The sequence below is a fragment of the Mirounga angustirostris genome, unplaced genomic scaffold (genome assembly GCF_029215605.1).
Source record: "Mirounga angustirostris isolate CCGP_5_RB_7025 unplaced genomic scaffold, mMirAng1.0.hap1 SCAF_3, whole genome shotgun sequence".
In the NCBI taxonomy this organism is placed as follows: domain Eukaryota; kingdom Metazoa; phylum Chordata; class Mammalia; order Carnivora; family Phocidae; genus Mirounga; species Mirounga angustirostris.
Window position 1 is genome coordinate 110,349,471 of NW_026991711.1, and position 27,960 is coordinate 110,377,430.

The following is a 27,960-nucleotide window of genomic DNA, read 5'->3' on the forward strand; positions in this document are numbered from 1 at the left end:
AATTATAATTTTGGTGATCATTGACAAATTTCTTCTAAAACACTGAAGATACCAATTCATTAAGATTAATTACTTTGTAGAAGTTTTCTTAATTCCTTGTCACTATTTTATAAACAACAAAGTTATGCCCTGTCATCCCAGCCTAATCGATGGCGGAGTGTTAGCTTTCTTTCTCTGGGCCCAGGGTCCTCTTCTATAAAGGAGGGACTTATGGCCTTTGTATCTCTGCAATAGACCCCTTGGAATTAAAGCAAAAAATCAATTCCTATGCAAGACACAGATTTCAGCACGCAGTGGGTATGGAAACAGAATCAAATTAAAGAACAACGCAATCTTGGATTTTAATGAAGCTCATCTTTGTTTCTTTTGCAGATCAAATTTTTGGCTCTCATCTGCACACAGTGTGTGAACGTGAAAATTCCACAGTTCCACGGTTTGTAAAGCAATGCATTGAAGCTGTCGAAAAAAGAGGTGGGTAACTGAATATGCAGCAATTTCCCCCATTAGCGCACCCTCTAAACAACCAATGCTCAAGTTAACAGCACTCTTTGATTTGTCTAGGAAACCATGCAATTAAAACTTGACTTTTGTTAATCGGTTAAGAGGATCAAGTTTCTTATTAACTTCAGTTTGTTTTTACAATAGGGACATCAGTAATTCCCACTAATTTTTTTTTTTTAATATTTTGTCTGTCTGACATGCTGTTGATTCAATTGCAAACCTCTTGTTTTCAAGCCAGTGATAAAACATTCATAAAATATCAGCACTCACAGTGTTAGAACCCTCCTAACATTCATGTTGGTAGATGTTGTGCCAGAACAATTTTTGGTAAGCCCCCAACATTACCCAAGTGAAGCAAATAGCATTCCTACTCACAAACAGTGATATCCCGTCTTCCATGTGTTTCTGTTCAATATAGAATATGGCTAACTGGTTCTCCCGGAACAATTAACGGATACACCTCTAGTGTCAAGACGACCTTTGATTCCTATATTCCAGTATTCTGTTTTTCATCGGAAATTATTTCATCTTACCACGGGGAACAAACCAAAACCCATTGACTCATCATTTCTTTGCTGGTCTATCTGTGGGGTGTTTTTCCCTCAGACTATGACTTCATTCATTCAAGGTCATTTTCCCTGGAAGATACATACAGTAGATGCAGAATCTCAAAAAGTGTATTGTATAAAAATGTGAAGCTTCATCACCATCTGTTACAAGTTTACAACATATTCCCAGGATCTAGGGGGATATATATCATGTAAAAGATAGAGGTGTTTTCAGAAAAAGAATTGGTGTATCTATTCCCATTTTCAGCTCCCAGTCTCTTAAAACAATAGAACCAAGGGGAAAAAAATCTTTACCAAGTTATCTACTAGGAAAAAGCCATTTTAATTCTCTCAGTGTTACCTGGCTTTATTATAGAAGCATAATAAAAATGGCCTGCAATTTCCAACTCCTGGAAATTCATACTTTAATTATACTGTAAGGACAGCCTTGGGATCCTATTATTCCCATATCAGTAGGGAATGAGAGAATAACAAGAAGGGGACGAGTGGGTAGGGAAAGTAGAAAAAGAGAGTGGCTTTGGGGGAAAGCATATCAACACATCAGAGAGAAGAGCTGAGAACTCACAGAGGGTAGAAAACAGTAAAAGCAGAATGAACACAAGGAGAGGTATCTGTGAGAAATGGAGTCAATTGGAGTTTAGAGAGAAATGTGTTTTTATTGCATGTTGCAATCTCGTTTAATTTTATAAGTTCATAATTTTGGAATAAATATTATTTAATAAGTACTTAAAGCCAAAATGGATCACTGAGAATGTTATAATGTTATTATTGCCAATAGCTAAATTATCATTATTTTCAGGAAATCTTCATCCACTTATAAATACTCAGCACCGACGGTGTGAGCACTATTATATTAGAGCAAATATCCGAATAGGACTTTGGGGGAGCTGTACATAATAAGATGTGCTCACATGTAATAAAAAGACTCTGTACCTCTCTATTTATGTACACACCCGAGGCAAAATGAAAACTCCGCTAGATATAGCCTGGTGGTGTGCAGATACCATAATACAGTAGAGTAGAAAATATCTATAAATAGAAACTGTATCTTCTGTTCACGGCATTTTGTTGGCGATTTTTAATAAAATAAGACAATGTTTTTGCTGACAGCAGCAATCATATCTGGCATTATATTTCATTGTCCCAATGTTTACTTTTAAAATGAATTTGTGGATCCAGCACTAAACAGGCGCTAATCACACATATGATTATTAAAATGACTCCTAAGCATTTTAATGAAACTCAAAGACTTTATAATTCCACAAAGCAACTGATAATTCAAAGCACTTTGGCAGTGTCAGCTTAAAGGAACTCTATGGAAATATTCAATAAAAACTCAGAGGCACAAGATAAACCTCTCACATCATTGCAAGATTTACGAATGTGTACTTTTGATTATATTTTTCTATGAGCATTTTGTTGGATTAATATTCTTACATTTATACGCCAATTCTATTTACTCAAAGTGTTGTTTTTACTAAATTCTGGCAGAAAGCACCTTAGGACAGAAATAATTTATGTGAATCTAAGTCCAATGTTTATGCAGGCTTCTGATGACATTTTATGCTGGGGTTGGTATTAGGAAGTAGCATATAAAGGTGCCAAGTCTCTCAGCACGGCTGGGACTCAGCATATCTAGAGCCCTCCTTCTAATGGCCAGATCCTCCTTCAGCCAAGATACTCAACGGCAGAGTCATGGGAAATGCTTATGGACCAGTTATGGGAAAGGCACATTTAATGAAAATTGTGTGTTTACTCCCACAGTCTTAGGGAAATGGCCTCAAAACTCACAAATGCAGTACACAGAGTGTTATAAAAAGATTTGTTTCCTTTCTTTTTCTCTTCAGATTATTTCCCCCACCTTTACAAAAGAATCATCTATAAATTGTAGCTGTATTTTTGTAATACTTCTCACATGGTTGATTTTGAATGAAACAGTCTCAGGAAGGCAGATCTCACCATTGATTGATTAATTCATTGATTCATTGACTGATTCATTCATTCATTCATTCATTCATTCATTCATTCATTCATTCAGTTATTTGTCTTACTGGCTTGCAATCGACAGAACCAAATTGTTCATGCTCCTGTAGTCTACCAGGGAAAATCTACCCAGTGCTTGGCATAGTTGCATTCTTTAATCAACCCTAGTAAAGTGATATTAGTCACATTTTAAAAATTTTGCATCTCACAGACATGCCTAGAAGAAAATCTATTAGTGAGCCGAATGTAAACCAATTTAGCGAATAACTTGTTTAGTGTGTTTTCTTATCTTGATTTGGTTTCCTTTATTCCCTTAAACCACCAGAGCATTCTCCCTCTCACCAACTATTCTAACCAGATTAAAGTTCTTTCTGTGGTTTCTGACATTGTCTGCTCAGCCTAGAGAACATACACAAAACTTGGAGGGAAACTGTAAAGGAGCATGTTAGTCTTTAAAGCTCTTCCAAGGGTTTCATTCACGCTTGTATTGCCTTTACAGTTGTAGAGCATGAGTAGAGTTAAGCAACCAAAGAAAAACTCAGTTTATGTTTTTTCTTCCAAAGCAGTTTCCGTACAAATATCGAATCATTGTTCAGCTAATGCTCAATACATATGATAAAGTGACCCAAAGCCTGAGGTCATCTGGTACTTTTCTTTGGGTCCAACAAAACAAGCATGCAGAAGGAGGCGTTGTGACATACTGGTAGTATGTAGATCTAAGCAGTGAGAATTCCACTTTTCACTACTTATAGAATACTTTGTGTAGTTTAGGATGACCTCAAAGTGTATAGAAATTGCTTACTTAAAAATACTTAAAAATAAGGTGAGCTGTATCGCTCAGAAGACAAGGGCTTAGGAGATGTGACTTAAACAAAGTATGTAGTCTACACTGATGCAATTGGTATTAAGACCTTAACCTGTAGTTCTTTTTATGTAAAAAATGTAACTGGCTGATTACTCTGTGAAGGTGCATCCTGGGAAAGAGCCTTACCCAGTACCTGACACACTGTAAGCACTCGGTAAATTTTGGGTGAATGATGTAACACATACCAAGTGTTTATTGTATTCCAGCAACAAGTATCTCTTCAGTGCCTACCCATGTGTCATTCTCCATGCTACCAGTTGAGAATATAGAGGGAATATACATTAAGCATAAAGACAATTCGCTGAGTACCAAACTATTATGAGTGTTATGAAAGAAAAGAACAGGTACTAGAAGTGAAAATAAACCGTATAATATTCTTTTTTAAGGTAAGGGGAGTTTGTTTGCTTAAAAATCACATAATAGGGAGTGGGGGGAAAGGAGAGATATTGGTGAAAGGGCAGAAAATTGCAGTTATATAGGCTGAACAAATCTAGATATCTAATGTACAGGCATGATGACTATAGTTACTCTAAGACAGTAGGTTGCAGGTGTTCTCATCACCCACACACACAAATTAGTAGATATGGGAGGAGATGATATGTTAACTAGCTTGACTGTAGTAATCACAGCAAATCATCATGTATACCTTAAATATATCCAATATACTAAATATATTATGAAATAGTACTTAATACTAAATATACGATTAAATATATTTTAAATGACATAATAAACCCTGAATAATAAACACATATTTGTCTGGCTTCAGCCTTCTGCTGAAAGCAGAAGTTTAATTCATCTTATTTCCCAGGTTATTTTCCTGACGTATCTTACCAATTCAATATGAGGAGTCACTTCATGTGAGATATCCAAAAGACAGTCCTTTCTCCACCCAACAATATCAGACTTTCCCAAAGACTTCTTTCATATATAATGGAGTTAACTAAATGAATAGTCATATTTCTATTCTAAATACATTTTTATGTAACTAATATATGTTTGTCTATAAGGGAATAAGACCGTTTAAAAGGGTCAGTTTCATTTGGACAGGAATTCATCCTTTGGAATATGGTTTAACAACACATTCTTCCTCCATGAGCCTCAGTCCTAGTCAGTATGCCCCCAGACCACTTACCAGCATTAAAATGACACCTGGAGATCGGTCGCAAATGACGTGAATGTACTTAACACTACCTAACTGTACATTTAAAAATGGCTAAGATGGTAAACTTTATATTATGTGGGTTTTTTTTTAACCACAATTAAAAATAAATGATACCATTTGATGACTCCAGCTATAAGCTACTCTCGGCAGATGCTAATCACCAAGTTTGTCCTCTTTCTTTATTCTGGAACACAAAATACTATGACAAGAATGATACACAAAGTTACATTTTTGACTTGGTGCCCAAAATCCACCCTGGGATACATAACCTTGCTTTAAAGATTTAAGAAAGACCTTTAGTCTACTTCTGAGAAGGTCCTCAGCCTCGAAAACTTTATCTCTCAACTTGACTTCTTAGCAGCTGTTATATTTTTTTTGCTGTCATTTGTTTGACAGGATCCAGTTATAGGTTCCGATGTCTGTTTAAAGAAACAAGGAGGCTGTTGGCTTTAAAATTCCCTCATTGCCTGTGTGATCAGCACTTTCCCAGGCTTTTCTACATAGTTTGCCAAGCAAAGGGACTGACCTTTGTAGCAAACACTTTTTCATTTCAAAATGCTCACTTTGATTTTTGTCCCATTTTATGCTCATTCCAAACTGTTTACAACCCACTAAAAATGACTGTGAATTATATGTTTGTGTAATGGATTCCTTTTGTGGTCAGAGTGGAATGTTTACTTTGAACAATTAGTTATCTTTGGGTAGATTATAGCAACTTGGAAAAAGAATGACTAAAATTATTATTATACCTTAACTATTTCTTTTTGGTAATTCCTCTGCTATTACATGAAGTTTGAGAGAACGTCACATCAACAAGCCCATGGCATTATAAATGAAATCTATTTCTCCAATGTGGGGATATTTAGACATAATCGTTAATATTATACGAAGGTAGAGTTATATACTTACTCAGGGATATGCTTATCTGACTCCTAAAAATTCAGAACATCGAATATACATAAATACATGGATCTTTAAATACATAAAATAAATACATGGATATTTACTATGTGTGTGTGTGTGTGTGCGTGTGACATTTGCATATTAGGTAAGGTATATACATATATGTATTTATTATACAAATAACAGACATGATTGTAGTATAGCTATTATGCTAAGACATACCAAGCATTGTCCTTGTGAATATAATTTTCCTGATACTTGATTCAGTGCATCAGTCTGCCTCTTGGGATCTTAGCAAGTGTTCACTTGCAAAAATAAAACTTTACATAGTCTTTTCCCAATGCCTGAGAATCCAGACCCCTAAAGTACAGATCAAATTGCCTTCACGATACAAGCTCTGCTCCCAGTTCTGCTAATTTTGTACTGTTCATTCTTTCCCACTTTGGGATAATCTATTATAGTTGGATCCAGGCACGCACGAAAGGCTGATACTTCCATGAGGAATGTGCAATTTGTACTGTTTAGTTTGTGACGAGATTCTTGAAAACTTTTATGATTCTATCTTGTTCCAGAGAGACTTCTGCTTGCTAGTTTTATAAGCAGTGAGTGAAAAAAAAAAAGTAACAAAAACAAAACAAACTGATAAAAATTACATGCTCAAAAAAAAAAATCAAGAGTTCAAGATAAGCGCTTTTTCTTTTTCCCCAGAGAATATTTGTGGACTGAACAAAAATGTTTCTGAGGGCACTGGCCTATGTGTTGCTTTTTTTTTTTTTTTAAGTGCTTGCTTTTCATGCCTAAAGTTAGGCATCCACATGCAATTACAAAAGAGCTGATCCTCAAAGAAGCTCCGTACAAGTTTGCCGCGAATTTTCCGTGGGTTTTATTTGTGAGTTAAAATTAAGTCCAGTTTCGTGTTTTTGTGTTTTGTGTTTTGTTTTGTTTTGGTGCAACCCCAACGACAGCCACTTTCCTGACAGCTTTAGTGTTGTGCTGGGTCCAAGTTGGAATTGGAATTGGCTCTTTGGGGTAGTCGTGCTGGGGCCTCTGTGTCTGCAAGAAAGCCACATTCAGGGCTAGAGGGGAAGACAAAATCAAAAAAGAGTAAACAGGAAACAGCCAGCAAGAGTATAAAAGAGAAACTGGGAAAAGACAACCAAAAGAAATCAGAGATGACAAGGTGGAGAGAGAGAAAAAAAGCTGCATTTTGCAATTAAGAAAACAAATGTGGATGAAAGGGCACTCTTGCAAGGTCCCGTAATGAAGAGAAGACGGTGATTGAACGAGTTACCAAGTCGACCATAGTTACCTGAGACCCGCTTCTCTGTTCCAGAGAAACTTATTCCCACTTAAGAAAATACTTGTAAGATCTTGCTGTTGAATGGCAAGCTTACCCTGAATGTTCACAAATTCTGTGCGCCCACGGTTGGGAATTAAGTCACTGTACTTATTAGTGACATTTCATGGAGTTTATCTACATCTCGCAATACACAACAGTCTTATTATCAGAAAGAGGGCTTAAACATAACAGAAGTTAATGGAGGAATAAATGTGCAGTTCAATAACCAGTAAGGCTATCTAATGTATCCAGCAATGTGGCTCTGGTCAAATCAGTCAGTGGATATTCCCACACTTTTGCGTCCAGAATGCATGAGAATAAATAATATCTCTTCCCAGATAAAGCCTGAGTCCAATTTCCAACCTCCACCCCCACCCGGTTCCACCCCCATGTTAAAGTTTAGGTTCTTACCATACTTTCCCTTCGAGTCAGTTGGAAGGAAACAGAGCCAAAATTAATACCTTAGGAAATTAGTCTCTTATTGTGTGAATGGAGGATTTAAATAATGCAACACCTCCTCATGTCGAGATGTAATAGTCTAAATATCCTATAGCAGTGTCATTTATATGATGAGAGTTCTGGGTCTGGGAGTTTTTCTATTATAAGCCCCCATATTCAGAAGTTAATAGTTCAACCATAAAAATAATCTTGGCTGAAAGTTGGCAGGATGTTTTAGCCTGGAAGCAAATGTTTACAAAATTTGAAAAAAAAAAAAATCACATGCATTTGGAAAGCTTTCAGGTTTTCAATAAAAAGGCACAATAATAATAATAATAATAATAAGGCAGACAAAGATTTTCAAATATTTGTTGCCCTGGGATTCAAAACTGGATTTGTAGTTTTTAAATAGAATCTTAAAAAATTCTTGTTGCATAATGTGAACCAACTGATTAAAAAAATAATCAAAAAATGTATCAAAGCTCTCCCAGAGTGTCATTTTGTTTTGTGAAATAATCTGTTGTTTTTTGGTTGAACAAGAATCTATACATTATATTTTTATAAACATTTCACTAGAGCTTAAAAATTTGTGATAATTAAGAAATCTTAAGTTAATTCAGGAAGCTGTGAATGAGAACAAACTATTATACTCTTTTGTGGGTTTCCTAATAAATAAGGTTCCCTTTTAAAATGTCTAGAAAAGAATTTCTTTTTCCAAGGAATTTTCACACTCTCAAATGAAGTGTGCAACTTAAGCATTAATCATTGATCTACATATAAATTAAAAAAGACATACAGATTCCAGAAGTAGTTGCATGGGTCCATATAATTGAACATGGCTCATTTTCCTCTGTAGGATGTTTTGGAGTAATTTACTCATCCCCTGAAAAGGTTTTTTGTCTTAGTGATTCTTCTAAATTCTGTGAAAGGTTATCTTACAGTCTGTGGAATTAAAAGTGTGTGTTTTCTTGGGTTCAAATAATCTTTTCCTTGCTAGTTTTACACCTTTTTGTCGAATTTTATAATTTTCAAGCCACTTTCTATTTTCAGTTCAGACAAAAAAAAAATCGGGGGCAGAACACTTTGAGAGGAAAAACTGCAAAACCAAAATAACTCTAAAATGATACTGCTGTAAGAGTTCTTGAGCTTATAGTAGACTGTAGACCCAAAATGTCAAATCACACAATTTTTAAGGAAATAAGAATGTCCTGAGATTTAGAGTGAAAGCACAGCTTACAGAAGAAAAATATTTAAAATATTACCCTCAGTCCATCATGTGCTACTTCATGTAGAGAGCGTGGATTTATTTTTAACTCTTCACAGTACCTGGCACATAATGGATTTTCAATAAATGATGAATGAACGGATAAATTGCATTCAACCTTGCTTAAATCTTCATGGAAAGTTACACACCATTGTTACACCTGCATATCGTTGAAACTTAAAAAAAAATCAATGACCATGTCGTTGGTTGAAGATAGCTGTATGATTTGCATGGTTTCCCAATCTATTTTCTAAACATGTAAACCACTCTGATAATTGTATATTATGTCATTCTAAATGATATTATTTTCTATCTATACCCAGCTACACTAAACATTTGAAGGTATGTTTCCTTAAAGATTTTATGTTCATCGGTTTTTGGATACTACATTTAAGTGTGCCATGCAGCAGCTAATTCTTTACTCATTTTCATCAGAGGAAGTGATATCCCATTAGATATTGTTGCAACACCAATGGCCTGCTGTTTTGAATCAAGTAATTGAGTGGCAACTATGACTTATAAGTGACATGCCTGAGAATAGTCAGGAGTAGGCTCGGATCTCATAACCACACAGAAAGTAGCGCACCATATCTTTTCCTCTAATTCAGACTTGGAATAGCAAGCTGTTGCTGTTCTGAGTGTTCATTTACTTCCCTGTGAACAACTCATCTTCTTGATTCAGTGTTTTTTTTTTTTACATAAATCTGAGGAAATTTTTATTTTGATGATAAGTTCTTGAGTTGAGTCTGTCAAAGAATCTGAAGTAAGATATATATGGTCAACTACACAGACTTGTCAATTGGAAGCTAATGAAGACAAGATACCAACACTCTAAATTCTGACATGATTTTGCTATTGGATATTGATTTCATTTTCTCCAAATTTACTTTATGACGGAAAAGTTAAACTCTGCTGACACTATCAAAAGCTCTCTAAAGACTTTGAATATGCAAGTGCCATTAAAATAGGATTAACTTTCTTGTCTTAAAAATGATGATCTTCTTGTTATGTTTTGCATTTTTTACTGTTTGTGTTAACTTAATTCTTTAGTCTCCTTACAAGGCAGTGGAACACCTAGCAGACAGTATAGTAATCACTGTAGTAAGGTTTCTTTCCTTTCATCTTAAATGTCAGCTGTTGATCTGTATTTGAAATTGCATGGGATAATATTGGAGTCCATGCCCTTAGCCCAGAGTTTGACAGCGTAAGAAATGTGTGTTTTCCTCTGGATTTAATTCTTGACTCTGGAATTTCTCTATCCATTCTTTCAGTGCAATCTCAATGATACCAAAACCTTCAGTGATTTCTTTAATGACTTCAGAGTTCCTATTTCAGAATGACTCCTCAAGCTATGTCTTATTCTCAGAGCTGAGGTCTAAGAAAAACCCTTCTTGAATTTTCCTCTGGCATCTCAAACTTAACTTCTCCAAACTGCACTTATCACTTTCCCTAACAAATCTATTCCTCCCTCTTTATTCCTTAACTCAGTCAATGGCATCATGGCCTATTTTTCCCATTCCTCTTTTCTTTTGCCCCCCCCCCCACTCTTCTAAAAGGAAATATGTTGGATATTTTGGACTGTTCTCTCTACTTACACAGAGCATTATTCACCAAGTCTAATAATCTCTCCTTTCTTACTATCTCTTGAATTTGATTCATCTTTTCATCTGCTATGGCCTTGATTAGAACCCCATAATTTCTTTTGAGAAAAACCTCCTAATTGATATTGTCTTTGTTCTGTTTTCTGCCCAGGCCACCTTCTCAATAATGACAATATCATTCTTCTTTAACACAAATAGAATTGTGTTATGCCTTCTTAGAATATCCCTCCAATGGTTTCTTTTCTCCATCAGGATAAAAAAAATTCCATCCTAATTATCCCCGTAAGCATATGACCTCTGTCTATGGCCAGGTTTCATATTCTCATAAGCTGCTTCCTATGTTCCAGGAATATCAACTACATCAAGTTTTTCCAAAGGTTTGTATTTTTCCATGTGCTGTTCCTTCTTTCTAGGGACCCTCTCTTTGCCCATCCACCTGGCAAATTCATATTCATCTTCTTGTGCATAGCACAGGAGTCCCCTTATTCAAGGAATATTCTTTGATTTATATCCTCAACCACCCCTCCATGGTCTCTTGAACATTATTAAGATTTCTCTCCGCAGTGTTCCAAGGACAGTTTTGCTCTCCCTAATACAGCCCTTATTGCATGGGGGTGTGATGGCTGGTGTCTTTACCTGTTTCTCCATCTAGAGTATGAGTCCCAGAGTTAGGGATTGTGTGTGGTTCATCTCTGTCTCATCGGTGCTTAGCATACCAAAACTGGCATATGGTATGGGCTCAATTCATGATATATGATTAAATGGATGAAGAGATGGATATTATCCAAAATTCCTTTCCATCCATCTATCCATATATATATATATATATGGAATCAAATCCTATATACTGAAGATTCATTGAACTGATAGAAGAGATAGTGTTTAGATAGCTCTTGAAGCATAACCTGAAGTCATATTATCCAGAAGGAAGAGAAACTCCTTAAAAGTGAAAGTAAGGAGTTTTTTTGATTGTTTGCAGCATAGCCAATATGTATCTACACTAATATCAATATCTATATCCATATCTGTATGATATACCATATTAGTAATAGTCTACAATAAGATAAGACAGAAATAGAGCAAAGACTCTGGTGTTCAGGACAGGTTTCAGACAAAACAGACTTTCTCATCCTTCATAGGGTGAAACCAGTCTCTCAACAAATAGTGTTAAATTATTTCATGAACCTGAGGGATTCAATGAACTATAGCCAAATTTGATGCTTTTGAGATCTAATAGTACCATAAGAGTAAGACTATCATCTTTCTGGTTCAAAAAATTATGTTCTTTTATATGTAACCCTCTGGGCATTGTGCCTACTTCCCTGTAAGTTTGTGTATAATTTTTCCCATTATCACCCTCTAGGTCTCTTTCACCATCACCACTTTCCAGGCATCTACTATCCACTGAATAGCCATGTTTCTGATTATCTTTTCCCAAATGTATTAGCTTGCATTATTTAAGGCGGAATCTCTTTTTATTATTTCCTGCTCATATTTCTAAACTCCTTAAGTCCATTTGTATGATTCTTTTGTCTTCACAGATGTCCACAGTTCCTCCCAATTTAGTATCATCAGCTAATTTAATTAATGCTCTGTTTACCTCTCTTTCTAATGAAACCAGTCCCCTGTTTCATTTCATCATACAAAGTAAAAATATATTGGCAATAAAACAGTCCGAAGAAATGTTCCCTCACTGTAGGAGGGGAAGTTCAGGATACAGCAAAGAATTGAAGAGTGGACAGGGCAGCGTGGTGGTGAGCTAGTTTGCTATTGCCCTAAAGCAAAACCCTTTTCAGAGCGACCACATTTGGCAGATTGCCTGGGTTGGTGCTGTGTGTGTGTGTGTGTGTGTGTGTGTGTGTGTGTTCTGGAAGGTAACTATATTACCCTAACTGAAGACTTTTTACTAAAGATATATTTATTGATACATGAAAAGCATATTTAAAACTATATATACAAATACGAGTGCAAGCTAGTAACATTTAATCCATAGTGTAGCTACAAGTCTAGATATGGACATATACATCTGGATATATACAGGCTCATAGCCATTTTCCCTGGGCTTTGTTTGACATTCACTCCTGTCTAAATTTTTATCTCAGGTTTTAATTTGATAAATGATTTAGATCCAAATTACCCATTGGGCTTAAATCAAATTCCTTATAAGCGTTGGATTTATAGAATAAAGAGAATTTTTATTCAGTTATATCCAATAGGAAAATATCAGTAAAAGAAATATTTTAACCTCTAGAATTTATAGGCTAGAAAGGTGAACTTCATCACAGGAAAAGGTTTACCTGTTAACTCTAAAGTGAGCAAGTTTATGTTGAAAGAATTATACCAATGAATCGTGGATCACCACATCAAAAACTAATGATGTATTGTATGGTGATTAACATAACATAATAAAATAAAATTAAAAAAAAAAGAATTATACCATTAGTCTTTGAAGGTGTGGCCGTACAGATATGGGGTGATTTACATAAGGAAAACAAAGATGACATTTATTAAGCACCCACTATTCGCCACACATAATGCTAGGACTTTCCAACATGAGTCAATACCATAGATTTAAAACCCATATTACTTACTACCTGATATTCCATAGACTATTCCGAACTCCAGTAAAATTTCATAAATATTTGCTATGTTGCACATGAAGAGCCAATCTTTGAAATATGGATTAATTAGTATAAATCTATTGACTCTAAAGGGAAAAAAAAGCTTTCAGGTTTATGATTAGGTCTGATTAGGACAGACAGATGGTAGACCTACATCTCTATTGGTATATATAGAAGACAATGCACGCTCTCAGTGTTGAAATGAAGGCTGATATATACTTTACATATAGCACAAGGTCACCAAAGATGTTATCACCGAGGAATGATGTTAACAAAATAGTGACTGGGAATACTGTTAAGTAGTCACAGACTCATATTGTTTTTCTAGTGAGAAAAATCTGATGCATAATGCATTCTCAGATGCCAGGACTTCACAGGCATAACTTTCATAAGCTTTAATGGGAGTTTCCTGCCGGCACCTGTTACAGTATAGAGTTCTTACTTTTCACACATAATCCAAGACTGGCTTGGAACACTGACTTGGAAAAAGTAATATAGTGAAATCTTCTTATAATGTTTCCTCATATATAATGTTCATCTTTTAATTCTTGGTCTGATATATGTATGTACATGTTTTCCTTTCAAATTCTTTTCCCACCAGAAAGGCTTTTTTTTCCACAAGCTTTTTATGGATAGGAGCAGATAATTTTTTTTTAACTGGGTAAACTACTAGAAAAGACACATAAAGGGGAAAGTTATTAGGATAGAAATTAAACTAATGTTACAAATCAACTCTTCTTAGCTGAAAATAGTTCTAGAGACTTTGGATTCCCGAGGAGCCAGCAGGAACAATTAGAGTGCCATGTGCAAAAAGGAATCACCATGGATCCAAAACAAGGATCACAGGTCAAAATAATATCATTTGGCCATATTTTCCTGTGTCTTTACAGGACAAAATATGGGAAACTTCAATATTTAAGATAATATTGCATTTAACCCTGTGGATTAATCAGCATGGTAATATTTTGTATAAAAGAGAGTTAAAAGAATTCTTAAAATTTCATATTCTTAAAATTAACTCCTACAAATTGTATTACCAAAACAAAGAAAAAATTAGTGTTATCTGTTTAACTAAAACTGTTGGAGATTGCACAGAAATTCTATTTTATGAACAATAACGTCCCTTTTAAAGGTGTTTGAAGTCTCCTCTTGTTTACTATTTCTAACATACCTGCCATATAAGAATGAAAACAGACCTTTCTACTCAAAATCCTGAATCATTTATTGTCATTGTCCCATTTGACAGCATGGTGGGCAGAGGAAATGGTTTTTACTTGTTGAACATTTTCAAATAGTGAATTTGAGTTCCATATTTATAACAGGATATTATAACTAATGTTGAGTTAAAGTTGGAAGGAGTCTGAAATCCTGAAACTGTAAAAAGACAACTACAAACCTGTTAGTGAAATTTGTCACAGGGAAAAAACATGGGTCTGAATAAGGACAACTCCAGGACAGATCAGGATGTATTTTTGGGTTCTCATTTGCTCCTTTCTTCTTTGCTACATTACTCCGTAATGTCCCCTTGAGCACTGTCTGACCTCCAACATCCTCCTCCTGGCAAACCTGCCTCAGGAATATCATTTATATCTTAGCTTGAAGTTCAGACATCCTTAAAACTCCTTTGAGTGTTACCTTGAGTACAGTTGTTTTAAGAGGTAACAGTGGTTTAGCATTAAATAAATGTCTTTGTCTCCAGAGATCTTTTAGAGTCTTTTCCAAGCACCAGGGAAGAAGGGTTTTACTCTGCTTTGTTCTTTTTGATAAGGCAAAGAAGGGCAAAAGGAGTCATACTGACACCTCTAAAAGCATGCTATGTTCCCAAGCTTAGTATCTTCCTCCTCTCTAAGGGGTTTGCTTGTAGCGCACTTTGCCCTAAATTTTGGCAAAATAAGGTCATTATTTCCTTTTGATATTATGGCCAATGAATTAATAGAAGTGCATTTGTTTCTGGGTCTAATAGTCTTTGTTAAGGCTTGTTTGAAAACTTGGAAGTAGACTACGTAATCTAGGACCTCATGAGGCTGCCATTGTTCAGGGCTGTTTGTCTCCTGCTGATCAGCCTTAGGCTGTGTTAACTTGGGGAGACTTAAGGCCACTACAGGGTTGAGAGGTTTCGGATGGAGCCAGTGTTTTAAAACAGGCAGCTCCACACACAGTGCCGGTGAAGAGGAATGACATGGTGGGAGGAGTCTCCAAGACTGTGTTTTCTGCAGGCATGGGGCAGAAAAGAGAAAGGCCTGATTTGCAGAGATCTCATGATTCCAAGGATGAACAATGTATGTCTTCACAGAATTTCAGTCTGTAGAGCAAAGCCCTATATGGATTTATATAAGCTCAGCTTTGAGCCTCAGTTTAGAGCATTATACTCACCTACATGAAAAAATCATTGTATATGTTGTCTCTGAAGAAAGATAATTTATTACACTTTTCGCATGATAGAAAATTATTATGATGATAAGAATAAGTTATGTTTAAGGATAAAATGTGTTTAGACAGGCTAAAAATATTCCTTTCCTCCCCAAAATCTTTAAATACGGTAAGACCATTTTGTACCATTTCCCTGTATCCTGGTATATCTGAAAATAGAAAATCCAGGCAGGGTAAGCGTTTGGATAATGACAGCTACCTTGGATTAACTTGAAACCAATAGGGGACACGCACTTCCCCTTTCTGTTTCTTTCCCATTGTGTATCACACTTGCCCTCTTCTTATCCTCTGTCTCTGCCTGTCCCATACCCTACACAAGTGAAGTCTTGTTGTACTTTCTGTCCTTATAGCTGAAGTCTGCTGTCAGGTCAAGACCGAATAGATTAATCTACACTAAAGTGCACATGATTAGTGAGGTTTGATGTGAAATCCTTCCAAGGGATTTCAAGACAAAGGAATAAAATTCTAATTGCATAATTTTAGACATAAGCAAAATTGTATAAAAGGAACACTTTAGGGCAGCGTCTTTATCCCCAAACTCCTGAAAAGATACCCTAAATATAGACTTTGTAATTAATGTTAAGACTAACCTTGGGGACGGATGGTGTAAATTCCAGGTCTCCAAATTGATAATCTTTCATTTCTAACTTCTGCAGCACTTCAAGACTCAGCTAGAGTGAATCATCATGGATTTTCTAATATTCTTAAGATTCAAAATCTGCCGGCCCTTAGGGAAAATGGGGAAATTGGGACACTATTTAAATTTCATACAATGGAAAACATGAGATGTATTTGTAACTTGGCTTCTTACCACTTAGAAAATTACATATATGAGATAGACACTCAATAAATATTATATTAATGAACATCAACATATGTAGCATGTCTTAGTTTAATATACCTTCTTTCTGTGACAACAGATCAGAAAAAAGTGATAGATGCTAAATATGCATATACACACACAAATATTTCAATAAGACTTTTTATGTAGACCTATGTGACAAAATTCTCCAGAAGCAGGAAATCTGGTTTGTATTATACTAGCGCTAGATGAGTTTAAATAAGGGAACAATTGGTATTGGAATGTCTTTTTTTTTTTTAAGTCAACAAGTAATGTTTTGAGTAACTAGAGTGTGTGCAATGCTTCACTAGATGGTTAACAGCCCTCAAGTAGTAAAGGAGATAGGTCTCTCCTAAGCCACTAAAAGATAACTTGCCTTACCTTTCTACTTATGGAGTGATAGTAGAAGTTAAAAAGCCAACCCCAGTGCTAGCTCTGGGGGCCTTTATCTATGCATTTCTTTTTGTACAAGACCTACAGTCATGAATGACAATGGTATACATTGTCCAGGGATAGTTAGAGCTTACAATTAGGGGAAATGATTATATCTTTTCGGCACTATTCCAGAAAACTTGCATTTGTATTTCCAAACCTGGGTGTGATTTGTCCAAAAATAGAATAGTTTGTAAAATACTTAAATTTTGAGATTTCTATTGTGTCTCATAAAGATTTGGAATCTGATATCATGGGTCTTAAAGCATGTTTCAGATAAATTAGAGATTCACAATAGAGCATTCAAGGACACTCAATAGTTTTATCTTTCAATCTTTTTCAAATGAACCTATAGGAACATAAACCTATATCATAACAAAGAAATGTAATCTATGGCATGGTATTTTGGTAATGAAATAAATACCATTATTGGTTTTTGTTTATAATAATATACATACTCTTACATATGTATATATGTGTACATATGCACACATACAAAAGAGTCAGAAATATATAAAATAATAAATAAACCAGAATCATTTTTATAATCCCACTGTACAGATAATAACTATTAATAGTATAATGCATAATATATATAATACATATAACATATATTATAGTTATATATAGAGTACTGCATAACATATATATAATATATATAACATTGCTTAACTGTTTGAGGATATAATGTGAAACTGAATATATATCATAATGTTGTTTCCTTCTAAAGTTGGCTATAGAGCATATACTAACCTGGGTGTATTGCTCAGATGTGTTGTATGTGTGAAAATATTAAAGACTGCAGGTACCATTGTTTACTAACTCATCAATTTGTGTGCAGGATTCACCGTTAGTGCCTGAGAACAATACTAGCTCCATAATATTTGGACTGTGTACTCTGTTCATTGCTATAACTCCAGTGCCTAGCACACTCTTTCAATATAATAAGTGCCTAATCAATATGTGTTAAGTGGTATGCAAGGTTGGAGTTCCCCAACTCAAGGTCTTTCCATCCAGAGTATATTGGAATTTGTCTTTCCTTCTGTTTAACCACAATTTAACACAGGTCCATTTGCCAAAAAGGGAGGATTGTGTACTAGCCCCATCTCTCTGTTTAGCAGAAGTATGAACAATACCCACATGATAATCTCTCCTGTATTATCAAAAAGAAAATAATAAGCTTATTGATATTTCCTGAGGAAAGGAAGTTTAATATTTTCGATCTCATTCACTGTCATGGCCAGGAGCCTCTTCTTTAACTAGAAAAGAGTCTAATGGCAACAGAATTTCTCAGAAGTTTGTCTGTGATCTAAAAAGGAAATTTACCAATGGTAGATATACTCAAACAGGTTTGTAGTCTATTTTGCCTTTGTGTCTGGAATTCTGCTTCCCTGCCCCACGTTAGAAGCCACAGCCAGAAGGGCTCCCTCTCACCTGAATGATTAGCAGAAGCAAGCCATCAAAACCCTCCAGGAAGTGGCTAGCTAAAGGGTCTGAATTAGAGGCACCTCCCCAAAGAAGATCAAAAGTTATGCTCCACCAACACAGAGACACTGAGAAATGGTTGAATGTGTTCTAAATTAAACTGCCCTGGTGGTGAGCAGAGATCTGCCAAAATCTTTCAATTAATCACTTTTACCTTCAGGGCAGAGTTAGGCTGAGAGTATTTCAATAGGTTTTTATTGGAACAGGGTTATTTCAGATATTAAACTATGTTGCACAAAGTAAAAATAATGTTATTTTTAAGTTGCTACTCTTGTTAAATAAAAGTTGGCAAGCAGTCTTGGGGTCTGTATTGTGTCTGTGTATTTGTGTATGTGTGTGGCTTTTTTCTGTGCCGTAAGCCTCATTGATTTAAAAAAGTGAACAGCAATGAATTAGGTGGTAAACATATTCATACAATCATTTTCATTAATAATATGTTATAAATAATAGAAGAAAGGTTTTAAGTGTATAATTCTGTGCAACACAATTGAGATACTTTTTTCCTACATCTTCAGCAGTAAGTTAATTAGAATCACCTGCATTTCCTTGGGTGGACACCAAATGGATTGCAAACAAAAACAGATTAAAATAGCTGCTGGAGCTCATGGCATACAGATGACAAGATTCACAAAAAGGACAACAAGGCACTGAAAATGTTCACTTTTCAAACAATTTTAGAGGAAATTTAGCTCTTGCAACTTCTCGGTAAAAGCTGCTTGTAAGTGTTTTGCTGAAAGACTAGAACAGCTTTGTTTCTGATCCCTTGATGAGTGAGAGAAATGTTTAAGAAAGATCACTTTACAGAGAGATTCAGGCTGAAATGCGATGACTGTGATTCAAGCCAAGCCAAAAATTACAGTTCAGAATGAAAGGGGAGGGACGTGGTTTGGGAATCCATTTTCCCACATTCCTGAATCTCAATCATCCCAGCCAATGTTTTAAAAAAAGTCCAATGGAAAACAATGAGGTCACTTTGTTTAGATGTTTAAAAAAAATAGGGGTGGGGGGATTGAAAAGAATGAGAGCAAATATATGAATTTTAAATCAATATCTATTTCAAGTATAATGGGATTAGAGGCTAGACTTTATGTAACTATTTTGACTTCATCACCAAAGGAGCCATTTTTCAGTGTTTTCTTCTTGTTTGCGTTGGTAAGCCTTTTAGTGCATGCCTTTAACTTATGAGAGAGTTTGTTGCTGAAATTTTTAAAAGAAAAAGCATGCAAGGGCATAGTCTACAGATCATTCCTTCCTAAGCTCCAAGCTTTCCTTAGGAATGGCACCTTCAGGAAACTGGCTTTCTTTCATTAAACCTGCTCCACGGATCCCACTGAGGTGAACACCCAGGGCTGTTTGAAATTCACGTTATGCTAGTGCATTTGCTTGCAAACTACCAGATGATAATGGCTGACCAAATTAGCCTGTTCATTCTTATTACTCCTATTTATTTCAAAGAAACACTCTGAGCAAGTCACAATACCAAAAAATGATTTATTTACATCAGCACGATCACAGCAGAACATAACAATGGAACTCAAACATAAAAGAAACTCAGAGAATGAGATGCGATGAACCCAAACACAACATTCAACTTCAATATCTTCCAGACACATGAAATTTTTCCTCAAGACGAGAGCTCTCACTTAATGATAATCAGAATCATTGGCCAATATTTGTCTCCAAGACTAAGAAAAGAGAGAAAGTAAAGAAAAGAAAGAAAGAAACATGTAAGAGAATTTATCAAAGACTATGTCCAGGTACTTTGCTTTCTAGTTTACAGAAATCATTTCAGTTCATTACCTTTTGTCTTGTCAAATCAAGGACATTGGGTTTTCTAGTGAAGCTTCACAGGCAAATTCAAGGTCTCTTCGGAGATCCTTCTTACCTTGAGGTATTTGCAGAATGATTCTAAGATCAATATAATTCTATAAACCATATTTGTGTCTGCCATCCTACAGGCTTCATATTGTTAAGCCTCAAATTCTTAGCTGAGTTTAGACAGATACGTAAGGATCAACGTGTAAGACATGAGGAACCACACATGGGATGCCATCCTTAGACTCTCATTTCATTTTACTAGGTATTAAGGCGGGTACACAAATAAATTCCACCCGTATCACACCAGCATGTTGTAACTTCTTTTCCTTTTGTTTTTATCCTTATTTGCCCATCAATTAGTATTCTGTACATTTAAAAGCATGATTTTAAAGGCATTTGGCTCACTGGTACATCTAAATGGAATATGAGCTGAATGAACTGTATAGAGGTTATATGCAAAAATAAGCCTAATACATAAAAAGAATTACAGCGAATGGAAAACCAAGATCTAGCCCTCAGTACTGATGTGAGTTTTCACAGGACTTTTTATAAACTACTCTCTACTTTTCTGGACTGTGATGGTATGGATGAGCATCTCCAATTCTGACACAGTGAAATATTATGATAAGAACTAAGGAGAAATATAAGGAGAAAATTCTAATAGTGAAAAAAGACAGTGTACATTGAGGAGATTTGCACATTGAAGAGGATGGCTTTTGTGTTTCTGATAACATATAAAGAATTCAGTGTGATTCTCCTGTACTCAAAGTGTCCAATGTCCGACTTAAAAGGAACTGGAGAGATGGGAAACTAATTCAATAAATGGTTTTCCAATTTTTTTCTAACAATGTAACTCTATATAAAAATAACAATAATAATACTTAATAATAGGAGGGGCACCTGGGTGGCTCAGTCGGTTGAGTGCCAGACTCTTGGTTTCTGCTCAGGTCATGATCTCGGGTTGTGGGAGGTGGTGCTCTGAGCTCAGCACAGAGTCAGCTTGAGATTCTCTCTCTCCCTGTGCCCCTCCCCCTGCTGTGCTCTCTACATACATACATACACACATAAAATCTTTAAAAAATAAGAATACTTAAAAGTAAGAAAGTCAGCCATCCCCCACCACCATCCACAAATACTAGTGCCATAGATCTCTTTAAGGTATAAATGGTACAATACAGGACTACCAAGAAACACAACTAGTAAATGCTCTTAACACAGGATATTTTGTCCTTTTCCTCTCCCAATTTTAAGTTTATCTTCTCAGGTGCTCAAATAGGACAAAACTGGTTAAGAGGTCAGGCCTGGGCAAATAGCAAATATGAATGAATGAATGAATGAATGACAAATACATATGTAACCATTTTTTTATTAAAGATTTTTATTTATTTATTTGAGAGATAATGAGAGACAGAGAGCATGAGAGGGAGGAGGGTCAGAGGGAGAAGCAGACTCCCTGCCGAGCAGGGAGCCCGATGCGGGACTCGATCCCGGGACTCCAGGATCATGACCTGAGCCGAAGGCAGTCGCTTAACCAACTGAGCCACCCAGGCGCCCCCATATGTAACTATTTTTGTCTACGATCCTTAACAATTTTATTTCCTAGGATAACACCTTAAACAGATGCGAGTTTGCGGGGGCGGTGGATGGGAGAGTAGGATTTGATAATGATGCGAACTACACAAGTGTTCAATGAATAGTCTTTGAAGAAAAACCAACATCTCTCCCTCTGATCCAAAATTCTGTGTTTGATACCATTTTGTCCTTAGTCCCATATATTATTTACTTTGTGCTCTTTTAGTTTTAAGACATTAATTTAAATCTGGAATTTGGTCCTTATCTAAAACACTAGCTATATAAACAATATAAAATAATGTCACATTTATCAGCATCACAGGTCGTAAACAGTTTTCTCAGAAATAAAAAAGCACCCTTCTCTTAGTGACCTCTTTTTCACTCTAACATTTCTTAAAAAATTTTAGCAACAAATATTTATCGCTTTCATATCTTAAGAGGACTAAAATTCTTCTTTTCCTGATGAATCTACTCCAAAATATCTGGTAGATGAAAAACTCATTTCATTCAGACATAAGTCATTGGAAAAAGACTGTTACCCAAATCAATCAAACAAACATAGTGAAGAAAAGTTAATGTATAGACTTGTCAAATCACTATGTGGTGCACCTGAAATTAATATAACATTGTATGTCAACTATACTTCAATAATCAAAATTAAACTAATTAAAAGTAAGTATTTTGTTATGATATTAAAAAGAAAAACTTACTGTGACAATTGTCTCTATAAGATTTTATAGCAGAGATACAAGGAAGGTAAGAGAAAATATCAAAATGAGATGAAAATGTAAAAGGAAGGGCAGAAAGGGCTCATGAAACAAATGGAAGAGAAAAAAATAAAACAATCACAGTAATAAGGGGAACATTTGAGAAATCGTTAGTGATAATAGAATTTCTGTAAATACAAAAAAAAAAAAGGACAGGAGTGAGAGAAATAAGAGGAAATGAGGGGTATACTTATCCTGGACCCTATATTAACATATTTTCCCCATATTAGAATTAGAGACACGTAAATATTTTAAATATTCATAATGTAATCCCAGGTTATTTATATCCCATATGCCAACAGAGAAGATTATTATACAGCCAGTTATCTTCACAATCTAATGAAACTTTTGTTTTCAGCATTAAAAAGTCTATCTTTATGAAAAACAATGCAGGGCCCCATACAAGCTGGCATACTGAAAAAAACATGTCTGATTCTTCTTCCTCAAAAAATCCTGATGAAATAATAGAAAAGATATGTTGAAAAAGAAAAAAATAATAATGTTGCCGAAAACAAAAAAGGTGCCATCAGCCGACCAGAAATAGAAATTCCAGGAAGACAGAAAGCAGATGGGATCAAACAAGTGGAGAAATTAGAGCAGAAGAAACGCCATTCCCAGACACAATAATTAGGCACAATTCTTTCCAGGGATGTTCTAGAGAATATCTAAACTTGGAGTTGAACAAAAAGAGTAGAAATTGGCAAGAGGATAATAAATAAATGATTCACTACATATCAGATCTAATATCTGGGAGACCTGGGCCCCTCTCTATGTATCCTGTACCAAGCAAGCACCTGCAGCAGCTGCTGGAGCCTGAGAACAAGTTCTACAAAAACAGAGGAGAGGCTGCTGGCATCTGAGGAAGAAGGCAGTGGAGAATAAGGTAACTCAGACACAGAGTTAGAGAGCTTTGTCCAGGAGCAGGACAGTTCAAGTATTCCTTATCCAAAATAAGGTCCTCCCTCCTTTGGTAATTGAAGAACTACTAGCTTATTGTCTACTCACCCTTTCATCCTACAAGAAACCCTCATTTAGTCTCCCCATATAAGATTGAAGCCAGTTGGAAGAAAAAAGATGTGTGCAAATACAAAAATACCCATGACCCACCATATATTCTAATTAATTTGCTCTTTCAATCATAAGGGCAATCTGATATTGGAACAGCATCCATCTTAAAGTAGTTTTAGATGGAAAAGAGACAATAGAGGGAAGGATATATCAAGAAAATAATATAAGAAACTTTTCTGATTGAAAGGGTCTAGATGTAGACACATCTGAATAAAATTTTACTTCTACAAGTTTAAAGGGAAAAATCTTTTTAAAAAAATCCCGAGAGAAAAAGCAATTGACCTACAAAGCATCAATGATCAATTTAATAATAGACTTAACAGCAGAAATGCTAGAAAATAATGAAACATTTTTTCCAAGTTAGAAAAGTAAAAGTTTATGAGGCTCAAACAAGTATTTAAATCAACAATTCATTATGAAGCAAAATAAAACAGTCATTGAGATGGAAGAAATACAAAAATTTACCAATCACATACTTTTATGAAAACAAAACTCTTAAAAATAAATCCAAGAGAGAGTAACGGTGGAGCCCAAGTAGTTCACTGTGACCTTGAGTTGCACTGTCCAATATGGTAGTCACAAAGTTACATTATTTAAAATTAAGTAAAATAAAAATTCAATTGCACTAACCACATTTCAAGCACTCAGAAGTCAGCCAAATGTGGCCAGGGGGCAACTGGCTTGAACAGGTAGATAGAACATTTCCATCATCACAGGAAGTTCTTTTGGGCAGTGCTTAATTTGAGGAAATGAAGGAACCTATGAAAGAAAACACATCAGGCCTTGACTTTTGGGAGAGCTCCTTTGTGAAGCAAAATTTTAGTGTTGAACTCAATCACCCTCCTTTTTTTTTTTTTTAGTAACAGTTAATATTGAATTATAGGTAAGTGACAAAATATTTATAGAGAATAAAATAAAATAATCTAAACTCTGAGAATACAAGCAATAACATAAAGGATAAAATTGGAACTATGAGGGAGAGAAGGGGAAGGAAGAGGAAATGCACTGTTTCTTATTTTTCTATAGCACAGAGGTAATTTGACTTAAGAAATAGAAATAAGCCAACGTAACTAATAAGAACAGAGAGAGTACATAGGAACTATGCACTAAACTCATCTTTTCTAATAGGGAGTCAAAAAATACCATTCAACATTAAATTAATAAACAGAAATATGACACATTAGCATAAAATGAGTAACAACAAAAAGAACTACAACTGAATTGTTAGCAATGATTATCTTTGGAGAGCAGGATGGGATAGATATAATATTTTTGTATAATATTTTGTGTGGTTTAATTTTCATTTTTGCCCAAGAAGTATATTTGCCTCTATAGTAAAAAAAAATCTATTCAAAATGGTTATTATAAAGTCATAAAGTTAATATGTAGAAAAATCTTCTTGTTTGACAATCAGAATCATGTCAAGTATTTCCTAAGTTAATCATTCTTCAAGGATGGACATCTCACAAGAAGTTATTAATAGTTAAATAAAGCCAGCAAATAGATGCAGCATAAATACCAGCCACTGAGACAGAGTAGGAATTAAATTTACAGTTTCAGATTATATCCTATTCTCTCAGTCATTGAATTTAAAGTGTGAGAACAAATAAGTTGGTGATAGAAAGTTGGAGACACTCAATTTAGGGGAGGAGGAATAGGTCTGAAAGGCACATTAACTTCCCCTCATGTTCAGCTCTAAACTCAAGCAGAACCTTCAGAAGGACCAAAAAAGAAATGTGCAGCTCTTTGGGGGCATTTGGGTGTTCCCATGCTCATTGGTTTTTGCCAGAGGGAAAAGCCAGAAGACCAAAGAATTGCGAGAATGACTCTTCTTGCGGTAGCTCTGGCCTCCTAGGAATTAGGAAGTGCCGTAAATCTCAGGAGAGGGGTTGTTTGTGCAAAATTCCCAGCCCACAATTCAGACTCCAGGGGTTCAGATGCATTTTGTTATGTTCCAGAAAAACAAGCAAGCTTTTGGGGCACACCTCTCAACCAGGCTCAAATTCTACATCTTCGTGGTTTGCCCATCATTCAAGCTACCAAGAATGCTACCTAATCCACAGTTTGCAACTATTTTTAACAGGCTCATCTGCATTGTTAAAAACTGCCTGTATTTTGGCAGATAAGCCAGTCAACTCTGGAAACAGTGCTGGTCTCTTAGATTTCTTTTTGGAAAGTGTCTAAGATTTATAGTGGGAATTACTCATGACAGCTGCATTCTTTCCACTGGGTTTAGACCACCATTTGGTCTAATAACTCCTAATTGTGTGTCTATCCTAGTCTAAGCTTCTTCAGAAGAAAAGGTGGGGGCTAGAGGAGAGAGACTTCTGAAAGTCTCCTATAGCAATACCCAGTGATTTCTGTCAATGGTAAACACTATTTTGAAACTTTAGATGGTCAGCTGATGATGAACAAATAAATGACCTTTCAGTGAACATGGATTTCTTCAGAGAATTTTTCATTACTGCCATTGATGCCAGTTTGTTAAAAAAAAAAAAAAATGAAAATGACTTAGTTTCACCATGTTCCCAAAGTATTTTTAGCTTAACAAGAAAAGTTCTTCTCAGCATCCAGTCATGGTATTTTCTTGAAAGAAGTACCTTTCAAAGTGATTTTTCTCCAAACTTCACCAAAGCACAGCATGGGTACCTTGAAGACATTGCACATCTAAAAATCATAAGAGGTCTAATTATATTTCCAAAATAAGTAGTTCCCAATTCAGCAAGGATAATGTGGTCATGAAAAGGATGTCCAAATCCACCAATTTACATTGGTTTGGTTTGGCATGACTTTCAAAGTTCTTGGAGCAAAAAGAGGATGGCACGTGAATCATTGCAATTTGGGTCATAATTCCTAGGACTTTGGGTTTGCCACTCTGTGAGGCATTCAGGGGAAGACTAATCAACTTCAAGACTGTACCTATATAATTTATCACTGCTAAAATTCACTGATATGTTCCAGATTATTTTGCAAAATGTCATGCCCTCCTTTTTAATATGTACTTTGTCATTTTCACTCTATTTATGTAATTTAGAAAGTATGATAGTAGGGCAGCATAAGCCATTTGAAGCAGGAGCCCTAATGCCAGAGACTGTTATCCTTCACAAGATATATGGTGTTGATATCTCTGAATCCAAAGGGCTTGGAAGTTGTATCAAGTTAGATTCAAATTGCATCTAATGTTTTGCTTTACTCCCTCTTACTTTCTGGTTTCTATCTTAAGCCACAAAGCAGTTTCTCTGCTGTGACTTAGTTCTATAACCACAGTGGTGGCACTGGTCTGAGTTACACTCCCTGTCTCCATCCCCAGCCCTCCCTCCTTTTATCCCAGAACAAAACTGGGTTATTATTTAGGATGAGGCTGCTTTGTTTAAACAGTATAGTGTTTTCCAATTGCTCAAGCGTAATATATCCAACCCATACTGCTCTTTCAAATGTTTTTGATTACCCAACTTAAAAAAAAAAAGACAAAGAAAAAACTTCTACTGAAATTTATGAAACACCAAGTGTGTGTGTGTGTGGGGGGGTACTTCTTATGTTGTAACTTTAAATTTCTAGAAAAGGAAAAGAAAGTTTTCGATCCTGGGTAATTTTAGTAATTGAAATTCAGCTTACACCTCTAGACAACATATGCATTTACAATAACATATAAAATAATTAGAAAAGAAAGAGTCCCAGCTTCAAAATAGAAATGTGCTTGATTTTATACCTTGAATAAAGAGATATGCATATAAAGTAAAACTTAAGTAAAGTCCTTATTTGCAACAAAAATTCATTGACATTCAAGTAACATCATTTACTATTGACCTCTGATAAGGGTCCAACTAATTAATTAGCAAAACAAAAACTGATTTTAAAAAGAATTATATAGCAAATTTTCTTGTTTGTATTGTAACAGAGTTTAAACAACATTTCACCTTGAATCATTATTTTAAATAGGGCTAATTTAACCAATTCTATAAAAATCATATTAAGATTTCTCACTTGGAGAATGTAGGTCTGCATATTACATCAATGTTTCTATTTACTAAAATATCCTCTTTCTCACATTCTTTCAAAGAAACTGGTAACTCATGGGAAAATACCAGACCACTTTTATTTGGTGAAATTTTGTCTGTTTGTGATGGCAAGCAGGCTGACATTATTCACCAACCATGGTTTTGAATGACCTTTATCTAGCTCCAATTACAAAACTATTACCAAAGACCCCAAACTTGCCACCAGAAAAATTTTTCTACAGATAATATGGAGCCACTGAAGGTGATTTTATTTTCCCTAATAGCTACATGTTCAGAAAA

The 27,960-nt window shown here is 35.3% G+C and overlaps 1 protein-coding gene across 3 annotated transcripts in view; it reads left to right on the forward strand.

The window, feature by feature from the left end:
- Positions 1-27,960, forward strand: part of ARHGAP15 (Rho GTPase activating protein 15) — a 600,173-nt gene that overhangs the window by 377,616 nt on the left and 194,597 nt on the right. For all 3 annotated transcript variants that reach the window (XM_045868934.1, XM_064586464.1, XM_054506238.2), the window contains one exon: positions 373-471. In XM_045868934.1, coding sequence (XP_045724890.1) covers positions 373-471 — 99 coding nt within the window. The remainder of the gene's footprint in view (positions 1-372; positions 472-27,960) is intronic.